We start from the raw sequence: 20,921 nt of genomic DNA on the forward strand, positions 1-20,921 counted from the left end.
TAACATGCAGGTGACGGTTGTAGTTAGTTACAGATCGGGTTTCATTTTAACCCTTAATGGTTTTCATTCTTTTTTTTTTTTTTTTTTTTTTTTTACTGTTTTAAGCAAAGTAAAACAAAACAGAGGAAGATCAATCCTAGAAATAATGATGTCCTTACGTCTTACTTATTTTATGTGCAAAGAAGGCAACTTAGAAGACAGTGACTTTAACTTGGTGTACCTCTGGGCTGCTCCTACTGTCACACACGCCAGTGGGGCTACTGAGGCCCGCGTCCCGGCCTCACCTGCACAGCGCCTCTGCGTCCAGCTGCCGGGGGTTTCTGTGGTCTATGATGATGATGTCATGATGTTTGTCCAGGAAACAGGCAAGAACAGCCTGAGCCTCCTTGGTAACTGTGCACTTAAACCCTGCTTTTTCACACGCCCTGCAGAATCCATTACACTGGTTATCTTCTTTGGTAAACACTAAAAGTACCTGAATCAAAAAAGTGTGAACACTTTTTTAAAAAAAAGTTGTTAGAACGGTAATTTCTTAACATGCCACAGAAAACTCCCAAGTGTTTTCAAGGCAAATACACAGATGTGAACATAATAATCTGTTGATAGAAATCCTCCTACACATAAATCAGGGACATTATCACTCAGCTCCCCCAAATTAGTGCTATTTTATCTGCTCTTGTCTGGAAGTCCAAGTGCATGGGTCATATACTTATTCTTTTGCTAATAAGCTCATTGGCAGAACTCAACAAAAGCTTGATTAAGCATTTTATCTTAAAATTATTTCAATTATGACACACAAATACTTATTTTAGTTAACAGTAAGTTAACTAGACAAGTCCTTAGATGGCAAAAACTAAAACTACTTTAGTCAAGCTTTTAGAATACTTAAAACTTTATTTTTTAAAAAGATTTTATTTCAGAGAGAGAGAGAGAGAGAGAGGGAGCATGAGTGGGGGGCAGAGGCAGAGGGAGAGGCAGAAGCAGACTCCCTCCTGAGCAGGGAGCCTGATGTGGGGCTCGATCCCAGGACCCCGAGATCATAACCTGAGCCGAAGGCAGATGCTTAACTGACTGAGCCACCAAGCTGCCCCAAATACTTAAAACTTTAAATAATGTATTAAATGTTTTGACTCAAGATTTTATGTAATTCCTCCAAGTTAAAAGAAATTACTTTGATGATAAGATTTCAAGCAGACCAAAATATAATACCTCATAACCAGCTAGGTAATCCCTCAACCTCCCTTCCCTCTGGAAACCACCAGATTGTTCTCTATAAGTCTGCTTCTGCTTTTTGTTGTTGGTGGTGGTTTATTTTTTTAGATTCTACATGTAAGTTAAATCATATGATATTTGTCTTAGGGGAAAGTGATTTTTAAAAGGTAAACTTCCAAGGGTGCCTGGGTGGCTCAGTCGGTTAAGCATCTGACTCTTGATTTTGGTTGAGGTCATGATCTCAGGGTTGTGAGATCCAGCCCCGCGTCGGGCTCCATGCCCCACGCTGGGCCTGGAGCCTGCTTAAGATTCTCTCTCTCCCTCTCCCTCTGCCCCTCCCCAAAACCCCCTGACCCCTGCTCTCAAGTAAATAAATAAATAAATAAGGTAAACTTCCAGTCATAAAATATATATGACCCCGGGGTTACAAGGTATGGCAGGGGGAATATAGTTAACAATATGTAACAACATCATGTGGTGACACATGGTAGCTAGAGATATAGTGATGGTCACTTCCTAATGTGTATAAATGTTGAATGACTCTGTTGTACACCTGAAACCAATATAATATTGTAGGTCAACTGCATTTCAATAAAAATCGATAAAGTTCTCATTGATAGCAAATGACAAAATAAAGAAAACCGTCAGTTAAGCGACACAGGCACAGCGCCAGGCTCGAGGGGTGGCAGCTGTGCCCCTGGCCCAGGGTGATGGCTCGCTGTCCCGGGGCCTGGCCTGCTGCCTCTCGCCTCTCCAGCCAGGCACCCCCCAACCCCCACCCCCGGCCAGGTCTGGGTCAAAAGCGCACCACTCCGTCCCTTCAGACCCAGATGGATTCATGAGGGCAACACTGGTAAGGTGGAGGTGGGCAGCCTGTGAGAAAGACTGCAAAGCTGACGGGGACCCTGTCCCCCAAGGCTTAGCTCCTCTAAGTTTCCCCAAGTGCACAACTACCACAAATGCACACCTCTGCCAGTCCTGACAGGAGACGTGGTTTGTGTGCAGGAAGCATCAAATAACTTTGGAGCTCAATTTCAATAGCTTATGTCGTCTAATATTTTCATCATTTAAATATTTTCTGATAGAGCATATTCAGCAACACAGAAAAGACCATGCTTTTGCCTTTTTATAGTGGAAAATTTCAAACCTACAGAGAAGCTATGAGTGCAATGAACATTAGTGGACCCTTCTGTTTTCATCAATTGTTAAGATTGTGCTCCCTTTGCTGTCCCCCTCCCCCCCCACAATTATGCACATTCTTTTCTTTATTGCTGAACCTTTCAAAGTAGGGTGCACACACATGTGTGTCCAAGAAAACTATATTCTCTTGTATAACTAGAGTACTATTATCAGCTTCAGGAATTTACCATTGATCCAATACTATTACCTAAAATAGAAAACTGTTCTCACTGTTAGGCCCTCTCCCTCCCCCTCTTTAAAGAAAATCAATAAGTAAAAATTACAGTATGGCTTATTATTACCTGGAGTTGATGTGGATGAAATCTCATGGGGCCAAACTGCACATCAGCTACTGCTACCTGTAAGAAAAAGGTATGCTTAAAAATTATGTATTTTTTAAAGATAAGCTCACTTTAAAATTTCTCTAATCAGTGCCACAGATGAAAGTGAGATTTTTACTCCAGAGAAAAATTACATAAATAGTTATTACACAGAATCCCAGGGATCTCCTTCTAACCCTCAGGAAAGGTGCAGAGTAGGGAGGGAGAAATAAAATGAATCTGATCCTGGCTCTGCTTTTCCTAGTTGTGTAGGACTTTAAGTGAATTACTCAACCTTCCTCAGCCTTTTCTCACTTGTTACAAAGACAAATGAGTTTACAATATAAAGGGCCCCCCCAAACTAGACACTGAATGAACATTGATGCCTTCTATCTTTCTCCTGATGGACCATGAAATCTTACTTCAAGAATGGCACACACACAATGAAATCCAGCAGTTAGAATCATGCGACATCAGAGCATTTTACAGAGGAGCACAATGTTCATCAATAATTGCCTATCTACTTGAGAACTTAGCACTAAAACGACACAGATAAATACAATGTCATAACCAAATCCCAATGAGTAATAATAATCGTAACACCAACGGAGGGGCTTAGCATATACTGGGCGTCATCCTAATTGCTGAACGTGTGTTATCTTGCTCGATCTTTATAGTAACAGAGAGAGGTTTACGGTTGGAAAACTGAGGTTCCAAGTACCTTGTTTAACGCCACAGAGTCAGCAAGTGGCAGCTGGGATTTCACTGCAAAGCCAGGGCCACTGGAAGGTTTGGGCAGTCTGTGCACTGCATAAGGGAGCCCAGGGGAGGAAGAATACGGGACTGAAATACAGCCCTGAGTGATGGATGCCGGCACTGAGTTGCTACCCAGAGGAGGAGACAAATTTCTGCAATTTTCCCAGAACCACTGTATGTACTGAAGGGATCCCCAGGCCTCTGGGTGGTGGTATGATTCCATGGCAAAAAAATCTGCAGCGGAAGACCTAGATCTGTAAGCTTTCCCGCAAGATATTTCCTGACTGCCCACCTCCCATGTCTCCCCTCAAGCAGCGATCTATCCCCAGTGAACAAATGAAACAAAGCTTGCTCAGTGATGGGGCAAGTCCCTGTTTATCTCTCACTGCTAGAAGGTGACGCCTGCCAACTATGGGACACCAGCCTAGTTCTGATCTGCTTTGTAACAATTTCGTCTCTCGAAATCCTAAGAACGAGGGCCACTACTATCCCAGACCTAAGACTGAGGGGTCTCTGTGACAGGGCGGGAGGCTGAGGAGAAGAGACCTCCCCCTGCACGATCTCCCCCTGCACTGGGTAGCTGGGTAGCTGCAGGCCAGCCTCACGGCGAGGGGCGCAGCTGATGCCAAAGCCAGCAGTCCTGAGATGATCCAAGGAGGCCCGGAGAGTCTTCAAAGCCAGGTCTGCTCTATACAATCATACGCTCACGGGGCACTCAGAAGGAAAGCAAGGCACTGAGACCAATCTGAACAAAGAGGTCCTGTCAGTTTTTACAAAGTTTAAAGGAATGAATGAAAGAAAGTACAAAGAAGGATACAGACCGACTGCTTGGAGAATGCAACGGACCTACTCAGGAAAAAGAAGGAAGAAAATGACAGGAGAAAGAGAAGGAAAATCATTTCGCTAACTTTCTATAGCAGGGGGGACAGTTTCATAGGAGAAAGCAGAAGACTCACGAGCAGGAAGCCCGCTGCTACTGCCCAAGACAAGGCAGGAGCGAGGCAGTACTTGGGTCTCCTACGTGAGTGGGGAGCGGTAGCCTCTGACAGAGGATACTTATGAAATTGGCTCTGAAGGGTCAAGTAGACAAAAAAGTCTCAAAGGAGAAAAAGAAATATTTATGACTAGTGTAAAAACATATAATACACTAGGTCACAGAGAAAACTTTAAAAACACATTGCTAAAAGTAAAAATGGTACCATTTTTATTCTTCAACCATAATGCCAACAAACCAGAAATTAAAAACATGAGCTTAAGCAAAATCAAGAAACACCACTGCCCTGAAAATTTTTTAAATATTAACTTGTAATTGCTGGGTCAGAGAGGGAAATGCAAATTATACCTACAGATTACCTGGAAAATAATAAAAATGAGAATACCATTTAATGAAACTTACGGGATACTGCTAAATTTTACTCAGAGGCAAGATTAATAGCCTTAAATCCTTCTGTCACCAAACAAGAATTAAATACATTTACCAAGCTTTCAAGTCACTAAGTTTGAGAAAGTCAACAGTACAAACTTAAGGAAACCAAGAGGAAAAAAAGTAAAGTTAAGGTTAATAATTAATAAAATTTAAAAATATGATAACGACTAGCATGTTTAAAAAAATACATACGTGTGTACACACACACATATATGTATGTATAGAGTTGATTACAAGCTGAGGGACAAGATAAAAGTATGAATGGCTCAGGGCAAAGCCTTATCCCTCCCAGGAAAACAACTCTGAGCACACGGTCCACACCAAAAGTGGGTGAAATAACTTTCACAGACAAAGGACAGTATAACTTTATGATCTCAACTTACAAAAATAACTCACCACTGCATTCATTTTAAGAAATAAAAGCAGCTATAGATTTTTTAAAAATTATTAATTTTGCCTCAGTATAATTTTAATGATATCATTTTAAAACAGTAATGTTTCAGCAACTGTATTTTACCACCAAACCCTTATTTACTTAACTAGATTGCATTTTAACCTTACATCCTGTCTACGGGGTATATCCGGCTCTCAGGACCTCTGTCAAGCAGTGTCCCAGCAGAGCCGGACAACTACTTACCACTGCCCCCCCAAAATAACCACCACCAGGAAATCTGATGACATTACTCAGTGAGTGGACGTCAGCAGTGGGCCCTCAAAGAGTAAACAACTTCCCAACTGCTCTGGAAAAGGGGATCAGAACTATAGAATTCCTGCATTCTTCCTTTCTTTGTGTATGAAAATCAGAATCAAACTGACCTAATGTTTCAAGGTCACGGCCCTCTTAATAATTTGTTGTGCACATTAATATTTAAAAGAGAATAGTCCTCTTCAAGCTAAGTTTAGTATCACAGCTTTGATTTAATCTTTCAGCTTGAAAAGCAATTGATATCTTTTGACAATACAGAACACTATGTTCATGGATATTGGTAATTATACAAGTTGCTCAGTTTAGTCTTCTGGATTTTTAGATATGTGTTATTAATACTGATTGTTAAGGAGAGATTGTAAGTAGTCTCTTTGTATTTTAATAAAGTAATATTTGTAAATATGGCTAACAGAAACACGAAATAAATTATTATTGAAACTTTGACAAACCACATATCAGATTTCTTTTGTTTGCCTAACTGACCTAACATTTAGAAGTGACACTAGAAGGCCAAACCAGGGTTATGAATCTTGATCATGGGTGGGGGTGGGAGAGAAAAGAGATACAGAATACCAATCTACCTAAAACTTCTGTTCCCCCAAACCAACATAGCCTATCCCTTGCCTGCTGTTTTTTTCTCTGTAGCTCTCAGTCATCATTTGCAAAACTCCGTGTTTTACTATTTATCTTCTTTACTGTCTGCCTCTCCCACTAAGAATGTAAGTTCTATGAAGACAGGGATTTATATGCTTTATTCATTGCTGTATTTCCAATATCCAAAACAGTCCCTGGCACACGGTGGGCATTTAAGAAATATTTTTGAATCGATGTTTACTCAACAGCTAATTTTTTTTGAAGATTTTATTTATTTATTTGACAGAGACACAGCGAGAAAGGGAACACAAGCAGGGGGAGTGGGAGAGGGAGAAGCAGGCTTCCTGCTGAGCAGGGATCCTGATGTGGGGCTTGATCCCAGGACCCTGGGATCATGACCTGAGCCGAAAGCAGACGCTTAACCCTGAGCCACCCAGGCTCTCCTGATTAACTCCATTTTAATGATGAAGAAACTGAAGCTCAGAGCAGTGTGGTTCAACAGTTGGTAAAGGACAATGATGAGAACAAGACCCAATTCAGGGGGACTGAATTCCTGTGGTCTTTTTATGCTCCATTGGGGAAGGTCTAAAATCACCTGACCCTAACCTGTATTTAGTGGAAATAAGACCAAGAACCTGGAAAGCAGCATTCACCCACTTGACCAATCTTTGTTGGGCACCCCTGGTACGCTAACTGGTTTCCTAGGCATTCAACACCCAACAGAGAACAAGACAGACAGTAGCTCTACCTATCAGGGGGAGATGTGATGGAGACTAACGGGGGTGCTATTCTGAATCGGAGTCCAGGAAGGCCTCTCTGAGGCAGCAATGTGGAAGATGAGATCTGAATGAAAAGGCGGCAGCCATGCAAGGAACGGAAGAAGGAGCCCCAGGCAGAGGGAACAGGGGTGCATGGGACCTATGGTGAGAATGGGGGACATTCAAGGAAAGGAAGGAGAAGAGGGCAGGAGATGAGGTCATGGCTAGACAGGGGCAGTAAGATGCAGAGCTTTCTAAGCCAGGACAAGAAACTTGAGTTTTATCCTAAATTTCATCAAAAGCCACTAAAGAATTTTATACAAGAAAGTGATAGGATCTAATTTTTATTTTTTAAAATAGATCCCTTTAAATAGATCCCCTTTATATTTTAAATGGATCCCCGGTGGGGAATGTGCAGTGGGACGTGACAGCAGAGGCAAGGAGACCACTGAGGAAGCTTCCATAGCAGTCCAAGTGAGAGAGGATGGCCCTGTGGCCCAGGAATTGCCATGGAGACAAGCAGATGGCTTTGGGGCATTTTGGAGGCAGGGTGATCAAGACTTGCTGATGGACAGGACATAATCAAATCTACTGGTTCCTAGACCAGAGTTCTGGTATCTGACTTACAGTTTTATTTAGGTGCTGATGGAAATTTGGGGTTCTGCAAGGCATCCTGGTAGAGGCCGGTATGGGTCTGTTTGGTTCTTTCCAGATCCACCCACAAGATGGCACCAAGATCTACCCCACGGCAAAGCTCCTAACTGTTCTCCCAGGTCCCTCTCTCTGAGCAGGCCAAATGTTCCACATCCATCCCCACTGTCCGCCTCTCTTTTTTCTCTCTTTACCTGCTCCTAATTGTCCCTTCAGTCAATTTAAACAGCAAATATTTACAAGGAGACTTTTATATGTTTTCCCAACTGAATGTCAAAATCAAGTCACATGCTTGGGTAAAACTGTTCAGGTCCTTTTTTTCCCCAAACCCATAGTGTCGAGCAGAAAATGGTGTCTGGGTTAAATGCACTATTTAAAGAGTTTAACACAATGCCTGACTGTGAGCAAACGCCCAATAAATTCTAAAGTATCTACAGAAAAGATTTTCCAAGAAGCTTTTGCTATAAAACTATAACTTTACACACACACATATACACACTTTTTAAAAACATACACACTTTAAGGCATTTTTAAAACTATATTTTTCCAAAGAGCTATTTCTTTCAGAGCACAAAGGTAATCTCTAATAAGAACCATTCACTTCATGATACCTTGAAATATCGTGTGTAAAAAATAGGACCTAGTTCTTAAATATCATATTAATGTATCTGGTACAAGGGACAAATAAAGGTTTTCCTGAAACCCTGGAAGAAGATTGCCTCTAAAAGGTGGTAAGAAAATCGATCCATAAAAAATGATAATGGCCAATCGTAGGATAACCCAACCCTAAGCTTCTCTTAAATGTGTCACTGAAATTTAAGAATCCTCAAATCCCAACTGCAGAAATCTGAGGTATGACATAACTAGAACCTACCTCTCCTCAATCCCTCAAAAAAGAGGCAACTGCTCACCATGTATCGTCCTGTCAGAACAAGGAGGGTCTACAGGCTGCCGGGGGAGGGGAGCCGGAGGCTGAGAACTCAGTGCTATTCATTCCGTTCCCTCCAGGAAAAAACGGAATCCAGCAGGTATAGATGATCTGGATATTGAAAAGAAATATTCCTAGCTATAAATGAACAAACGAGCATCTTGCCTCACTCTGGGAGGAGTCTATTCCAGGCCTATGTATGCCAACTGCGCATGTTTAGGTCACACACCGCACACCTGGACGGCAGGGAGCCTTGCTCAGGAGGTTCGACGGCTGCCTGCCTGCCAACTGCCCGCTGCTAGCATCCTGACTGTGAACGCCAGCCCAGGCTGGACTGGGTCAGCTCATGAACCTCATTGATAACCAAAGGGACTACACTAAGAATGACAACCCACACGATAGAATAAATGATCCAGAATTACCCACACGGTTCCCGTAACCAGGATTCCTGAGATTGGACAGATCGGGGTTTAAACTCTGACCTTTCTCCCCTGAAAACCTGTGTGTCTTCAGGCAAACTTCCTCACTTTGCTGAGCCTGGCCTAGAGGACAGTGATAGTCAAGATTCAGTGAGTAACAGACACGCAGCTCTGCAGGGCACCTGGCCTGCGGTTACGGGTGCCCTAATGTGTAGCCATTATCACCAGTGGAAGGAGATGCACAAGCATTCACAGTGCCCCTGCTTTAGTTCTAGAGCAATGAGGAAATTCTTGCCAGGGGCGGAGGCTCCACACATAAGTTTTGGCAGAAAGTGGGTTTCCAGACTGAATGTGATTTGAGAGACTCTACCAGAGTCAAATTGCTCATCCCCACCTCCTTCCTGCGTTAAACCGTCAGACCCTCTGAATGCAGTCCACAACCTGAGGTTCTATTGTTGAAACCATCTCTTCTATGAGCCCTGTTTTATAAGGGCTACCCAAGTAGTCTCACGGGCCTACACTGTTTTTCATAAATAACACCGATTTCTTTAAAGCTTCTTTTTGGAATACTTTCACTACTAATTATGTCTAATTCTAAATTTCAAATAACCAGCGCTGAAAAATCAAGGAAGAAGTTGTTTCTTATGTCCCAAGGAAAACTCGTTTGGGTTTGAGAGGAGAAAGCACAGGGGAGAGAAGGAAGTCTACAGCGGAGGTACGAACAACATCGACAGAGAGTACGAAGAACCTCTGAGGCAGAGGAGGCCTTGGATCCAGAAGATTAGGGACAGGGGCTGGAGCCTTGGTCCCAAGCTTTGGATAACGACTGCCTCCCCATTCTTCAAAAGCAGCAGCAACAGCCCAGGCCAGAGGTTTTCTCGGGAGGATGCATTCTCCCAGGGCTGCTGCTTCCTTTTAGGGTAAAATCTTGACCAGAAGTTATCCGGTATTTATATAGGAAAAATGTATATTTACATTCTCCAAACTAAATACATTTTTAAGACTATTTTTTTTTTCAGAGCAGTTTTAGGTTTACATCAAAACTAAAAAGCAGGTACAGAGATTTCCCTTAAGTCCCTTACCCTCATACACATACAGCCCTCCCCATCATCATCATTACTCACCAGAATGGTACATTTTTTACAAAAATGAACCACACAGACACATCCTAATCATCCCAAATCCATATTTTACCTTAGTCTTCACTCTTGGCCCTGTACACTCTATGGATTTGAACAAATGTATAATTACATGTATCCATCATTGTATTTTTCACTACCCTATAAATCCTCCATGTTCTGCCTGATCATCTCCTCCCACCCCTGGTAACCACTTATCTTTTTATTGTCTCTAGTTTTGCTTTTTTCCAGACTGTCCTATAGTTGGAATCATCCAAGTATGGAGTCTTTTCATACTGGCTTCTTCCCCTAAGTAAATGCAGTTAAGGTTCTTCCACATCTTCCATGGCTTAATAATTAGTCCATTTCGTTCCAGGGCTGCATAATATTCCATTGTCTGGATGTATCAGTTCATCCATTCACCACTAAAGGTCATCTTGGTGGCTTCTAAGTTTGGGCAATTATGAATGAAGCTGCTATAAACATCCTTCTGTAGGTTTTTGTGTAGGTTTTTCAACTGTTTTGGGTAAATATGAGAGAGAGAAATGGCTAGGTCGTATGATAAAGTATGTTTAGTTTTGTAAGAAACTACCAAAATGTCTTCCAAAGGGGTCATGCCATTCTGTATTCCTCCCGCACTATATGAAAGTTCCTGTTCCTCCATCCTCACGAGCATTTGGTGTTAGTGCTCAGATTTTGGCCATCTAAATAGGTAAGTAGTGGTATCTTGCTATCTTGTTTTAATTTGCATTTCTCTGATGATATATGATGTGGAACATCTTTTCATACATTTATTTGCCATCTGTAGATCTTTCGTGAGATATCTGCTAAAATCTTTAGCCCATTTTTTTTTTTAAGATTTTATTTATTTATTTGACAGAGCGAGAGCACAAGCAGGGGGAGCGGCAGAAGGAGAGAGGGAGGCAGACTCCCCACTGAGTGGTAGTTGTTGGGGTTGTTTTCTTACTGTTAAGTTTTTAATATGTATATTCTGGGCAACAGTCCTTTATCAGATAGATCTTTTGCAAATATTTTCTCCCATTTTGTGGCTTATCTTTTAAAGTTCTTGATAGTGTCATTCATAGAGCAGAAGTTTTTAATTTTAGTGAAGTTCATCTTAGTTCTTTTTTTCTTAAGATTTGAGAGACAGAGATAGTGAGAGACACAGAGATAGTGAGAGAGGGCACAAATGGGGAGGAGAGGGAGAAGCAGTCTCCCCATTGAGCAGGGAGCCCGATGCGGGGCTCACGACCTGAGCCAAAGACAGATGCTTAACCGACTGAGCCACCCAGGTGCCCCTGTTTCTTTTATGGGTATCTGTTGCTTGTATCTAAAAAGGCATCGTGACACCCGAGGTCATCTAGGTTTTCTCCTATGTTATTCTCTAGAAGTTTCATAGTTTTGCATTTTACTTTTAGGTCTACAATTCACTTTGAGTTGGTTTTTGTGAAGAGTGTAAGGTCTGCAACTAAATTCATTATTTTGCTTGTTGATGTCCAATTGTTCCGGCACCATATGTTGAAGAGACTATCTTTGCTCCACTGTCAAAGATCAGGTGACTGTATTTACATGGGTCTATTTCTGGGCTCTCTTTTCTGTTCCATTGATCTATTTGTCTGTCTTTTACCAAAACCCTAATGTCTCAATTACTGTAACTTTATAGCACATCTTGAAGTTGGGAACTGTCAGACGCAAAGCTTTCTTCCTCTCCTTTAATACTGTGCTGGCTACTCTGGGTCTGGTGCCTCTCCATGTAAGTCAGACTCAGTGTATCAATATCCATAAAGTAACTTGCTGGAACTCTGGCTGGGATTGCCTTGAATCTATGTATCAAGATGGAAGGAACTGACATCTTCACAATATTGAGTCTTCATATCCACAAATACGGAATGTCTCCCCCTTTATTTAGTTCTTCGATGTTGTCCATCAGAGTTTTGTGGTTTTCCTCATATAGATTATGTACACACTTTATTAGAATTATACTAATAAATATTTTGTTTCTTTTTCGGGGTACAATTGTAAATGATATTGTGTTTTTATTTATTTTTTTAAGTAGGCTCCACACCCTACATGGGGCTTGAACTCACAACCTTGAGATCAAGAGTCACATGCTCTACAGACTGAGCCAGCCAGGCACTCCCAATATTGTGCTCTTAATTTCAAATTCTACTTGCTCATTGTTAGTATACAGGAAAGCAATGACTTTCAAAAAAAAAAAAAGATTTTATTTATTTGAGAAACAGAGAAAGAGCACGAGCAGGGAAGAAAGTGAGAAGCAGGCTCAGCAGGGAGCCTGACGCAGGGCTCGATCCCAGGACCCTGGGATCATGACCTGAGCCAAAGGCAGACACTTAACCGACTGAGCTACCCAGGCACCCCAAGCAATGACTTTTATGTATTAACCTTGTATACTGCAACCTTGCTATAATCACTCATGAATTCTGTCAATTGTTAGTTTTTCTGTCAATTATTTTAGATTTTCCACATAAATGATGATGTCATCTGTAAACAAAAACAGTTTTAGGTCTTCCAACTGTACACATTTCCTTTTCTTGTCTCATTGCATTAGCAGGAATTTCCAGTATGATGTTGGAAAGGAGTGGTGAGGGGGGCACATCACTGCCCTACACCTGATCTTGGCAAGAAAGCTTCAAGTTTTTCATCATTAAGTGTGATGTTAGCTGCAGGCTTATTGTAGATATTCTTTGCCAAGTTGAGGAAGTTCCCTTCTCTTCCTAATTTACTGAGAGTTTTTATCATGAAAGGGTTTTGGATTCTCTCAAATGCTTTTTCTGCATTTACTGATATGATCATGTGATTTTTCCTTTTTAGGCTGTTGATGTGATAGATTACATTAACAGATTTTCTAATATCAAACCACCAGCCTTGCTTACCTGGAATAAAGCTCACTTGGTGTGGCATGTAATTCTTTTCATACTTTTTAAATTTGATTTACTAGTACTTTGTTGGGAATTTTTACATCTATGTTCATGAGACATACTGGTCTGTAGTTTTCTTTTCTTGTAATGTCTTTATCTGGTTTTGGTATTAAGGTAATGCTGGCTTCACAGAATGAGTCAGGAGGTATTCTCTCTGCTTCTACCTTCTGAAAGAGACTGTAGACTTAGTATAATTTCTTCCTTAAATGTTTGGTAGAATTCACCAGTGAAGCCATATAGGCCTGGTACTTTGTTTTGGAAGGTTATTAATTACTGGCTTAATTTCTTCAATAGATTTGGCCTATTCAGAGCATCAAGTTCTTGTATGAGTTTTGACAGTTTGTGTCTTTCAAGGAATTGGTCCATTTCATTAGGTTATCAAATATGTGGGCACAGAATTGTTTATAATATTAACCTTTTAACTTCCATGGAATTTGTAATGAAGTTCCTTCTTTCATTGCTGATATTAAGAATTAGTATCTGCTCTCTTTTTTAGCTAGCCTGGCTGGAGGCTTATCGATTTTATTGATCTTCTCAAAGAACTAGCTTTCGGCTTCATTAATTTTTCTCTATTGATTTCCTGTTTTTGATTTCACTAATTTCTGCTTTAATTCCATTATTTCTTTTCTTCTGCTTACTTTGGATTTAATTTGCTTTTTTCCCCAAGTTTCCTAAGGTGGTAACTTAGATTACTAATTTTAGATAACTCTTTTTAAGTTATGCATTCTAAACAGTGCTTTTGCTGCATCTCACAACTCTTGGTAAGTTGTGTTTAATTTTCATTACTTCAAAATATTTTTAAATTTCTTTTGAAATTTCTTTGACCCATCTATATTTAGAAGTGTGTTGTTTAATCTCCATATATTTGAAGATTTTTCAGTTATCTTTGTTACTGATTTCTAGTTTATTTCCATTGTGGTCTAAAAGCAGACATTGGGGCGCCTGGGTAGCTCAGTCGTTAAGTATCTGCCTTCGGCTCAGGTCATGATCCCAGGGTCCTGAGATCGAGTCCCACATTGGGCTCCCTGCTCTGCAGGAAGCCTGCTTCTCCCTCTCCCATTCCCCCTGCTTATGTTCCCCCCCCTCGCTGTGTCTCTGTCAAATAAATAAAATCTTAAAAAAATAAAAGCAGACATTGCATGATTTCTATTCTTTCAAATTTATTCAAGTGTTATGGCCCAGAATGTGGTCTACCTTGGTGAATGTTCTACAGGAGCTTGAGAGGGCAGGGGAACATGTGTACTTTACTATTAGATGATGTAGTCTATAGATGTCAATTATATCCAGTTGATTGATGGTGGTGTTGCGTTCCATCATGTCCTTACTGGCTCTCTGCTTGCTGGATAGGTCCATTTCTGAAAGATCTTGAGGTGCCCTACCATGATAGTGAACTCATCTATTTCTCCTCGCAGTTGTTGGGTTTTGTCTCACACAGCTTGATGTTCTGTTGTTGGGCGCATACACATAAAGGATTGTTATGTCTTCTTGGAGAGCCGACTTCTTTATCATCATGTGGTGTCCTTCTGTATCCCTGATCACTTCCCTCACTTTGAAGTCTGCTCTGTCTGAAATTAATAGAGCTACACTTGCTTGTTTTTAGTGTTAGCACGGCATGTCTTTAACCATTTACTTTTATTGTAGATGTCTTTTTTTTTTTAAGATTTTAGAGAGTGTGCGAGCGTGCATGGGCGCGAGCAGGGGGAAGGGGCAGAGAGAGAGAGGGAGACAAGCAGACTCCCCGCTGAGCCCAGAGCTGATGGGGGTGCCGGATCCCAGGACCCTAAGACCGTGCCCTAAGCCAGTGTCAAGAGTCTGATGCTTAACTGACTGAGCCGCCCAGGCGCCCCATGTGTCTTTATATTTGAAGTGAGTTTCTTGTAGACAACATATTTTTGTGATATTTACTGTGCCAATTGTGTCAAGCTCCTGGAGGCAAACTTCAAAATACTGTGGCCCCCCACCCCATACCACAGTCCCTCAGAACATGCTAATTCTCTGAGTTATCTGCACTGAGCCTCCAGCAATGGCCAATTAAAGTTCAGGTTTTCCTATGCCAGCACTCCTGAATGACTTTTGCTCTGAGTCTCTGGTAAGCAGTGTGTCCCCGCATTCACCTGGCTCTCCCATCTTGGGGGCACTGTGTCTTCCTCATGGATTTAAGAGCTGTTGATTTTTCAGTCTCTTCAGCTTTTTCCTTATTGTTAGGACAGAGTTGATTTCTAAGCTCCTCGTGCACAGAACTAGAAACTAGAAGTCTAATACATTTTTAACAAAATGATGTGCAGGAAGTCTCAAATTACAATCCAAACACACTTGTTAGAACAGCAAGTAGTCATAACTGCATAGGCACTTTGGAAAGCACGGAGTGTCAAAGGTGACGCTGGTGCGGAGAGGGCATCCCAGCACCATCCTCCGTGGGGCCACTGCCTTCCTTCGGAAGGTACAGGAAGGCAGGCAAACTGTTCTTACTAGTGCATTCTAAGCAACAACTTGTTTCCTCCCCTGGCCCCATAAAAAATAAGATTTTTAATTTCCAAGTCTTTTTGAGAAAGCAAAATTAATGCAACGCAAATCGGAACCTCTAAGTCATCCATTTAACGAGCCAAGGTAATTCTGTTACACAGAGTGACCCGTTTATTACAGGCTGGCCGTGTTCCAAATGGCGGAGCTTCTGCCGGCCTTTCACCCCCTTCAGCCGTCCGACGGCGGGTCCAGGCGCCAGCAGCGCCGGTTTTCAGGCAGAACGACAGTGCCAGATCCCCGCAGCGCATCTTCTCACTGCGGTTTGCCACATAGGGAGCGAGCGTAGCTGGCGTGCGGGCTCACTTCGGTCTTCTGCACCGTCTCCCTGAGGGAGCGCCCTAACGGGCCCCGTACTGACCCCCGATCCCGACCTCCTCGGGGCGCCCTGTGCAGCCAAGTCGCAGCGCACGAGGGCCGCGCCCAGAGCGGAAGAGACGCACTGCGCAGGCGCAACCGTTTGTCAATAACCACAACACCTGGCGACTAGAAAGTGATGTTTTAAGCATTTTACATCCTAACAAGCTAGAATGTTACTTACGTATAGGGCTTTAGTAAATTTCAGTTATGTTTCAGGAAACAGGTTCAGGGTTTTGAGTTGACTTACAATGAATTACACAAATTTTTCCATTTAAAAGAGTAAGTAATGACTCCTAGTTGAAATTTCCACTTAGAGCATGTGATGTTCAGGAACCCGTTACTGGGTTAAGCCCCAAATGCCTGTACCTGCATACCCTAATACCCAGAAGTGAGAATTTGGGGTCTACTAACAGAGATCTGTAAGGGGTTACGTGCAAAGACGTTTGTCCAGGCTGATGTGCAATAGCAGAGCTGTAGGCGATATGCGTACATCTAATTGGGCACAGTAATATGATGAATCTTTTTTTAAAAAAGATTTTATTTATTTGAGCGTGCAAGAGAGAGCACAAGTGGGGGAGGGGGAGAGGCAAGCAGGCTCTGCACTGAGCAGGGAGCCCGACGCCGAGCTCGATCCCAGAACCCCGGGATCATGACCTGAGCCAAGCAAGGCAGACGCTTAACCCACTGAGCCACCCAGGCGCCCCAGTAATATGATGAATCTTAAACACAGATGCTAAGTGAAAAAAGAAACATGAGATCTGCAATACAATACCATTTACAAAAATTAAAAATATATAAGCACGTAACAATACATACTTTACAACAACACACAAAAATGAAATAACGTAGATACTAAACACATTAGAATGATTATGATTAATTGGCAGGGAGGGAAAGGGAGTGGAGAATCAGATGAAGATCACTAAACCACAAAAAAAGAGGAACCTCTGGAGGTAGGCAAGGATTTCTTAAACATAAAAAGGAAAAGACCGAAAACTAGATTTTAAAATTAAGAACTTCTGTTCATCAAAAGACCCTGGTAAGGGAATGAAAAGGTCAGCTACAGAATGGGAGACGGTATCTGGCCAACATATGACTGACAAAGGACTCCTATATACCCATGATATATAAATGCCTGAAGATCCAGAAAAAGTAAGGAGACAGCCCAACCAGAGGGAGCCTTGCACAGCCAGGTGACGCTAATATGCTAAGAACTGAGCGGGATAATTTAACCCTCTGAGTCAGAATTCAACTAGGAAAAGAAAGCAGCTTTTCAGTGATGGTTAAATTCCAGCAATTTTATAAGAATGCACGTAAGCAGGATATTTGAACAGATATTTTAAATTTTATAAAACATATAAACAAATGTCACTGGCTAAAGTCTCTTCTATTTTAAGAGAGTTCTTGAGAGAAAATGGAAAAAGAAGCATCTGCATCTACAGTTTGTGTATCTACAAGGGGGAAATGAGTTACTTACGCAACTACTACACAGTAGAAAGCTTTGTTTCCATAGAGATTATGACACAACTGATTTAGGCCTTAAATTAGAATATTCCGATTTGAATTGAGAAATGATCTTTTTGTCTAAATGAATAGTGTATTCAGTGCGAATAAAAGCTCTGCACATCTGCTGATATCATTTCCTCTACTTCAGTAATAATTAATCATGAGAATACATCCACACAAATCCTAAAAGGAATTCATACACCCCAAAATTTCACAAGTGCCTGAAAATATATAGGGAATGACATATTTCTACAGGATGTACAAAAATACTGACCACAAAGAACCTGAAACATTTCAAAGTATCTTTCTGCTCACTTCACAACTATTACACTTAACCATTCTCTTGTATTAACTGAACAAGACAAAAGTCAGTTCTGTCTACCTTCTGTCACTACTATCTCAATTCAACAGATAAACTATATATACTATGGGGGATGGGAAGAGTGAGGAATGCATGAAATTATTAATCCAAAGTCACAAAAACATCAGAATGTTTGGTTTCAAAAGGAGTTGGAATGTATGATGCATAAATAGAGTACATGTAAAATCCTTCAGGGGATCCACATTGCCCTAGATAAAGCCTGGACTCTGATACGGCATTCAAGGTTACGGTGGTGTCTGAAGCCTGAGCTTCAGCTGCCCAAACGACTTAAAACCTCCTGGAGAGCCCACGTCTCTTACTAGAGTGCCATGGCCACGTGACTCAGTGAGCACAGCATGGTCCTGCTTTCTTCCTCTTCTCCCCTAATTCTTCCTCATCTTTCACAACTCAAACATACTATGCCCGTAGCCCCAACCTCCGTCTGGATGAGGGGCCAAGCCTATGTGTTCACAAGTTATCCTGGGCTTACCTTCACCACAGTGGAATTTCATTCTTACTTCCCCTGCGCCAGGCTGAGCTGCTGACTTCTGTTCACTTTCACAAAACTGGAACCTAAACAAATGCAGTGCTTGGTAACTGCTGAATAACCACTGAATAATTAAAATCCCCAACATTTCCTCATGTTTTGATAATAAATGTTCCTAAAGGAAACATCTAAGAAGAAAGGATAAACAATCCCAGGTGATAGAGTAAAATGAAGAATGACTAGGTTTCCTGATTGGCTTCTATAATAAATCATTCTGTTCTTTTTCTAATTCACTGTGAAAGCTCTCCAACCCAATGGATATTCTAACTCATTCTCAAAGGTCTCCACAGAAATGATACAATCTTTAATTTCGTTACAGTTGAGTATATCCTCAATTAACCAAATATTCAGAGTTCTGTTTGATTAGATTCTTGTCTTGTTGCTTCTCTGGGCATTTTAGCTACCACATCAATTGCTATTTTCGACCACATTTTCTTCAGCTATCATAGAAAGTGCCTGACCTTTTGAAAAAAATTGTTTTCCATTTAAATTATAACATATAATGAGAAGTGAAAAACAGTATTGGTTTTGAGCATACATAACTGAACCTGAAAATAAAGCATGATGCACAAAAAACAGGAAGTGAGCCTTCTAGTTCAACCAAAGGCACAATTTTCATATAAAAATGTCAGGCTATGACCATGTGATTTTGTAGAAAAAATCTGTAAGAACAATAACAAAAGCAAAAAAAAAAAAAAATGTAGAGATTAATAATAAATTTTGGGTACCTGTGTACACTTAAAATGTCTTTACATATCAAGCTAAAGGAAACCTGAATATTATCATGCTGATTTAATAATGTAAGAAAATTTTCCCAATGAAAAGAGTAGAAATTAACATGCACGACAGTGATAAGAAATAAATCAAAAACATGAAATTATAATTACCCTCAGAAAATGAAATGAGGGCAGGCCACTTCTGCAAGTGGCTGGTTTCACTTATTACATGTTAATTTTCTCTAAATAGTTTCCAGTACACAGCTGGCTGAAGGACTGGGGACACACAGACTCCCAGCACACTAAAAACTCAAGAGAAGGACAGTGTGGGCCAGGTCCGCAGGGCTAGCTGAATCTACCAAATCATACACGGCCTGAAGACAGACTAGTAGCAGGAGAGCACAAGAAGCCTGAATATGTGGTTTTGCGTTTATGACCTCTTAACTTTGATTAGCTCTACTTGGCAATCACTTGGGGGTATGTGAACTGTGGTGGGTCTCAGGACAGGACCCCATCAGAATCACTGAAGAACTTCCTGGAAGAACCCACTCCCAGAGGTTTCTGTGCTTGGGGACATCTGACTCAGAAAAAAAAAGCTTGGTAGTAAATGACAGTGCATGAAATAAATCTGGGCAAGGTTCTACCTCCATTGCCCTGCTGTACACTTAAGATTCTGATATTCTAGTAAGCCAACAGTTTGCTTCTGTAATTGGTAGGTTGAAGATGCAGAGCTATTCTTGCAGGGTAACCAAAAAAGTGATTTTTAAGTCATTTTCCCACTTTAAACCTGTTTAATGGAAATAGTTACTTCCTCCACTCTTTAAACTGAGACAAGTCTGGTAAATTTTCTGCCCACTCTTTCTCAACACAAAGTCCCAGAGTTGCATTTTGTTAGTTTCCTAAGGCTGCCATAACAAATTACCACAACCCACATAGCTTAAAACACACAGAAAGTTATTTTCTAACAGTTCAGGAGACCAGAGGTCCAAAAGCAAGGTGGAGGCAGGGGCTTGGTTCATTCTGGAGGCTCTGAGGGAGAAAGCAGCTGTTTCAAACCTCTCTCCTAGCTTCCGGTGGTTGCCAGAAACCCCCAGCAGTCCTTGGCTTGTAGCTGCATCACTCCAAACTCTGCCTCTGTCCTCACATGGACTTCTTGTAAGGATGCCAGTCATTGGATTAGGGCCGAGCCTAATCCAGTATGACCTTATCCTAACTGATTCCATCTGCAAAGACTCTTATTTCCAAATAAGGTCAACATTCTGAGGTTCCAGTGGACATTAATTTTGGAAGGACATTATTCAACCCGGCATACTCATTAAGTCACACATTCGGTCTCAATTCAATCATTAAAAATGATTAATCCACTTCATTTACATAAAGATCAAATTGGGCTAAACTGTAGTAATTCTTTGTGGGGGCGGGGGGCTGAGACTGAGAGAGAACACAAGGAGGCCTTATAGGGTCCTGGAATGTTCTATTTCTTGATCTGTGTGCCGGTTACATTTACAAAAATTCATCAAGTTGTACACTTAGGATTTCTGCATTAACTTTCAAAAAGCGTTTACTTCAAAAAGAAAGCAATCTGTCCAATATCTTAACAGCGCTTCAGTTTTCATTTGAAGAAGACTTCTCTCCACCAGCAGGCCAGCTGCAGGGGCAGCATGCCTCTGGGAAAGGGGGGTGGCTGCCTCTCTCCCCCTTCCTTCCTCCTCCCCCACCCCCCACCACCTGCTGGCTGCTGTCTGAGGCAGGGAGCATAGGAAAAGGCCAGAGAGAAGTTCTCACTTGCCTGGTACCATTAGATGATCTCTCACTCTTGGAGCCTGATGGATTTTTAAAGCTTTTTCTCTTCTGGCGCATCTTTGTGGTTTCTTCGGAGAGTCCTTCTCTGTCCCTCCCACTGCA

The 20,921-nt window shown here is 41.5% G+C and overlaps 1 protein-coding gene across 1 annotated transcript in view; it reads right to left on the reverse strand.

Moving 5' to 3' along the window:
* PDE8A (phosphodiesterase 8A) overlaps positions 1-20,921 on the reverse strand; it is a 156,213-nt gene that overhangs the window by 81,022 nt on the left and 54,270 nt on the right. The window contains exons 2-3 of the mRNA XM_078078839.1: positions 2,694-2,750; positions 285-475 (exon numbers count right to left, since the gene is read on the reverse strand). Coding sequence (XP_077934965.1) covers positions 285-475; positions 2,694-2,750 — 248 coding nt within the window. The remainder of the gene's footprint in view (positions 1-284; positions 476-2,693; positions 2,751-20,921) is intronic.

Source organism: Halichoerus grypus, chromosome 8 (genome assembly GCF_964656455.1).
Source record: "Halichoerus grypus chromosome 8, mHalGry1.hap1.1, whole genome shotgun sequence".
NCBI lineage: Eukaryota > Metazoa > Chordata > Mammalia > Carnivora > Phocidae > Halichoerus > Halichoerus grypus.